Genomic DNA, 5,381 nt, shown 5'->3' with positions numbered 1-5,381 from the left:
GACTACACAAAAAATAATCTTGACTTATCGCATAGTAATAAATTATTAATATCAAAAATGTATTTCTGTTTTTTCTTTTTACATATTTCGTTAAAAGACCAAATAAGGAATTCAAACCAAAAAAAAGTAATTGTCTGTTTTGTTTTATTGTTGGATCGGGCTTTAAAGGGTTAATATAAACAAGATTTTTGTTTTCACTTCAATCAGAAAATCTGTATTTTAAGTTTATTCTTGCAGCACAGTAAAACTACACTGCTTCTGTTTATCCTTGTGAAAAGAGTTTGACAAAAACCAAAGGTGTTCTTGAGCTTTTGAACATCATCCGCAGGGATTTCTGACGGGAACTCAGAGACGCAGAGGCAGACAGATACTTTTCTGTGTTCATTTTCACAATAAATAAATGAACATTTTAAACATTTTCCTTTTTTTTAAACCAACTGGTATGATTCATTCATCTAAAGACAATATATACTGGTATTTTTCCCAGAAATTGCCATCTTTTAGAAGCAAAGCAGGGTGCAAGATTAACTTTATATTTTGTCTTCTAATGAGAAAAATCCTGAACTATTCACCAGAAATCTATTTGATGGCTTGTAAAGGTAACTGATCTTTGTATATAAATAATAATGATTTTTTTTTCTTATCTAAAAACATAATGAGACACAACGTTTACTGCTTTTTAGAAACACTGTCGCTCTCATGTGTGCAGAGGGTAACCACTTATAACAAAATATCTCCCTATCTGTTCTTTGTGTTATTCTGCATCTCTTTCAATAATGAATTAACCCTAATTAATCCCTTATTGTTCTTTCTCTTACCTGAATGATCATTTATCTTTTGCATGTGGAAGTTAATTTTTGTGAATGCTTCAGAGATTTAAAAAAACGAAAAAAAAAGCTTTGTTTCATTATATGCTCTTTTTCCTGTTGCTTTATGAAAACAAAAGGTCGACTTCATTTTCCCAAAGGGTCACAGCTCTGATTGTTTCTGAGTGCCAGAACATTTAGAGAACCTTATTATTCAAAAACTTACATTTAATAATTAACTCTATAATGGATTATTATGTAATACAACATGAGACATACAGTACTGACAACAGAAAAAATACATTACAACTGACTTTTAGACAAATACGTATAAGAAATGTAAAAAATATGTAAGGTTTTGTTTTTTATTGTATGTTTTAGACTCATATTTTCTCTCAGGGATGCAGGAACAAAGTGACTTTGTTCAGTTTTCTTTGCTTGCATGGTGTAAGAAAACTGTACAAATGCTGCATTAAGAGGGAATGATGAAAACATCACAACAGGCTTTCGGAAGTATGAAACATCAAGGCCAGAAATAACTTTGTTCTTGCCAAATAAAGTAGAACTAATTCTGGTCTTTTGTAGTACGTTTTGGCTTTTAAGCCTGCTCATGTAACATTAAACTCTAATCCCTGAATCCTTGCCTGCTGCTTTGTTCTTCACAAACTGCCTTTTTATTTTTGAGTTCTACCAAAGAGTAACGATGTTTCCTCTGATCTTTTGGATTTTGAGAACTTTTATCTGTGTGAGATCTGGGTAACTGTTACAAGAGGATTCTGAAAAAAAAATGCCATGCAAACCTTATATTTGTTTCTACTGGGAACAATGAAACACCGGACTCAGCGACCATGGCAAGGCAAACTGATATCATGAAGCCTTTAGTCAACAGTTCATATATTGTTAAATAGTCTGCATTCCTTATTAGTCTAATTAAAGGTACAGAGGATGATTTTTTATTTCAAGGTGGATCATCTCAATAAGTGGTCCTCCTACTTGTCAATCATTCTGGTGATATGCAGTGTTGGGAAAGTTCTCTTTCTACGTGAACTAGTTCAAAGTTCAGTTCACACATTTTAAAATGAACTAGTTCAGTTCATAGTTCATAATTCAAAATTTTGAACTAAGTTCACAGTTCCAAAAAATTAACTAGTTCATAGTTCTTTTTTTTTCATATATTTCTCAATTACAGCATAGCCTACTGTAGAACCACAGACAGCAATTATTTTATCAGTTGTAACACTGAAACTGTGCGTCAGATTTCATCTTCATATCCAGTTTTGAATCCTTATCCAAGCAGGGTTTACATTAGCATTGAGGGGACAGCATTTCCCCATTGTTGCTTTAACGCTTTGTTGCTGTCACTTCACACTAGTAGCAGCTGCAGCTTTCACCCCTACAGTATATTCTCAAAAACATCAGGAAAAATGTGCTGCTTGAATGGTCTTTTTTATGAGGAATTATTAAAAGAAAAACAGGAAAGTAGTCTTTAAGGTGCAAATGTTTTTTTAATTATTTTAATTATTTTTTCCATTTGAAATTTCATTTCAGTTCATACTAAAAAGGAATACTGAAATCCTGGAAAATTATACCAGGCAGGTTTAAGTGAGGATTTTTTTACTGAAAGCCGGCCGGTAAAGTTTGCAGAGAAATGTAAGATTGTTGCCATCATCCTCACCGACCACCTGGTCATAAACCTGTTTTAAGTGATCATACTGCTGCTTTGTCGCCTCCACGGTCGCCTCCATGCTGCTGTGGCTTCCACGCTGCATTTTGTTTTGATGACGCACGCGGCTGTAGGCTACGACACTGGTAGCTGGTGTTGCCAGATTGGGTGTTTTTCCCGCTACATATTAAGGCCTGTTTACGGTGTGATTTAGCCGGGGTTTCGCCTGGAGGGCTCTATAGAAATCTGGCAACCTATTGAACGGAGTTGAACTGAGAGAGCGTGCCGTTCACAGACACCAGAATGAACGAGTTCACAATAACGTTCATCAGGCAGTAATGCAGTACGTTCAGTTCACGTTCGCCCAAAATATGAACGAGTTCATGAACTTTCGTTCAATGAACGCGTTCAGGCAAAACACTGGTGATATGTTTATGTAAGGCCGTCCTAAATGCTCGTCTCGTTAGCTATTTTTTTCTGCGCATTCGCACTTTCAGGCATATATCTGTGGTGAGCTAAGGTTTCAGGCGGTCATTGAACTCACCTTTCTCACCGTGGTTCTTTGAACATGGCTGACGTGGTCATAAGAGAAAAGTGTCTACGAAGTGTAAGAGAAGAAGAGAAAGGCCTCAGAGGAAGATATATCCCAGAATGCTTTGCGCTGAGAGCTCTCCTCACAAAGCACTATGGGATCTGCTGTCACAGTGGCGCACTGTCGCCATAGGCTGTCGCTACCCGACAGCGGCGACTAACAAAGATGAGGCAGGCACCACACAGTGGAGGAGTGGTTACGTAACCAACGGGGAGCTAAAGCAGTGATCATCTGTCCAAACGGTCAGTTAACTGAGTTCACTATAAAGTCCAAGTGATTGAGGGATTAAGGGATTAGGGCGGACATTTGGGCAAAGTAAGCTTGTATGAGCTATGAAAACAGCAACTTTTAAACAGAGCGTGTATGAGGAGAAATGGGCTTGTGCACGCACTGCATGCATTTCATAGGGGTTCCCTCTTGGGAGCGGGTACAGGGTTGTGCATGTGCATTTTTTCTTTTTTTTTTATGTAGAGGGCTGGTCTTTTTAAAATTCGTTAAAAAAAAAACTCCACAATACCTTTAAGTGAAAGTAGCATGCATGAAATGTTAATGCAGTCACCAAAACAGCGAGAGACAATATTTTTCTATATGAAAAATGTTTTAATACTCCTGTGGGCATCTAACCCTTGTTGTTTCAGTCTCCATCAACTACATCAAACTTGCCTTAAATATGTAATTCCTTAAACCTGTTTTCAATAAACACAGTTGAGATTAAATGTGGATGACAAGAATTTTATTGTGAGGAACTTTATTTAGGCTGGGTTGACCTTGATGCTGTTTTTAAATAGTTTTTTTGAGAGATACGACAAGTATATCCTCATTCCTCAAAGAGTCTGTAGCTTTGGTAAGCTTTCTAAAAAAAAATTCTCGTAAATGCTCTGAAAATGCTATTAAGCTGTTACTGAGACGATACTTTGTAAATAATGATGTGATGTTAGATTATCAGCCAAGTATCCTTTCTTTTACAGCTGTGTCCAATACTGAGGATGGGACACATGTCCTCATACTCTGTACGGGAATGGGTTAGCATACCTGTATTTGCTGGAGCATGTTCTTGAGCTGAACCAGAAACTCCTTTGCCTCTTTAGCTTTATCAGAGACGCCGTTCAGAGCCTGAGAGAGCTGGCACTGCAGAAAAAAAACACAGAGGGAGACAAAATAGGTTTTGACATACAGCTGCTTCTGTTTGGTCAACTTCACCACAATGAAAAGAGATTTTTACCATTTTCAAACAACCTTGCTATGCAAATTTTAAATGAAACAAGTACAGAAGTTGGTTATTTTATCTTAGTATGTGGACGGATTAAGGTCCAATCTCTCTGAGGAAAAGCTTCCAACCAGTAGAACCAGTGATGTTTTTTTCCTAAGATATTTGTTATGTAATCAGATCATTCTCGAAAGAGGCGCCAATAACCACTGATCCTTGCCTAAAGCGAATTCCCTGGAAATTTCTTCTGCATTAAGAAAAAACTAAAAACTAAACAATGACTCAAGTAAATGGATTATATTTAAAATCTCCATCAGATCATCAGCTGCAGAGATTAAAGCCATGACATAATTTGTAATGTTTGGAAACATACATATAAAACAAATAATACCATCATTTAGAAATCATGATAACAAAGAAATCTAATCCCGCCTATAGTATATACTACAGTTTGGATTATAACTTTCGAATATTTGGATTAAATGGGATTTAGAAAAAAAAACCATAAACCTTCTTAAAATGGCACAGAAATGAAGAAATCCTAGCTGTTCTTTAACATCACGCAACAAAGTATCCCTCCAAGGAAAGCTTTTATTGTCAAGTTGAGTGGAGGTTGTAGAGGACCTAAATGCAGAGACCGAGGCAGAGATGGTTTCTTGTAGATTTAATGATGAGGCTGGTGGCAACAGAAGTATAAATCCAGAAAAACATAACCAGGGAACACAGGAACCAGAACAGAGGGTAAATTAAAACTTCAGGAGGGAATGAAGAGAATCAAGCACTAAGAAACTGCAGAGGAGGAGTAAAGTATATATGGCAGACAGAACAATGAAGGGAGTAATCAACTAATTGGGGGCAGGTGAGGACAGACGTTCCTGGAAGGGAGCTGAGTGGAAGGAGAATAACAAGGGAATACAACAGAGCTTAAATATAACTAAAAAAAAATAACTTATGTGACACTTAAGGGAAATGAGACTAATGACTAGAAAACACTGAATGACATAATAAAAATTTTAAAAACTTGAACACAACCAAAAATCCAGGTCAACAGATCATAATTGTTATGATAGATGATAGATATAGATAGATAGATAGATAGATAGATAGATAGAT

The 5,381-nt window shown here is 36.4% G+C and overlaps 1 protein-coding gene across 1 annotated transcript in view; it reads right to left on the bottom strand.

The window, feature by feature from the left end:
• The window catches only part of trim67 (tripartite motif containing 67), a 75,962-nt gene that overhangs the window by 30,608 nt on the left and 39,973 nt on the right, over nucleotides 1-5,381 (bottom strand). The window contains exon 2 of the mRNA XM_015371720.1: nucleotides 4,094-4,189. Coding sequence (XP_015227206.1) covers nucleotides 4,094-4,189 — 96 coding nt within the window. The remainder of the gene's footprint in view (nucleotides 1-4,093; nucleotides 4,190-5,381) is intronic.

Source organism: Cyprinodon variegatus, unplaced genomic scaffold (assembly GCF_000732505.1).
Source record: "Cyprinodon variegatus isolate N-32 unplaced genomic scaffold, C_variegatus-1.0 Scaffold64, whole genome shotgun sequence".
NCBI classification, from domain to species: Eukaryota; Metazoa; Chordata; class Actinopteri; order Cyprinodontiformes; family Cyprinodontidae; genus Cyprinodon; species Cyprinodon variegatus.
The sequence above is the reverse complement of the archived record's forward strand: the minus strand, read 5'-3'. Positions and strand labels throughout refer to the sequence as shown.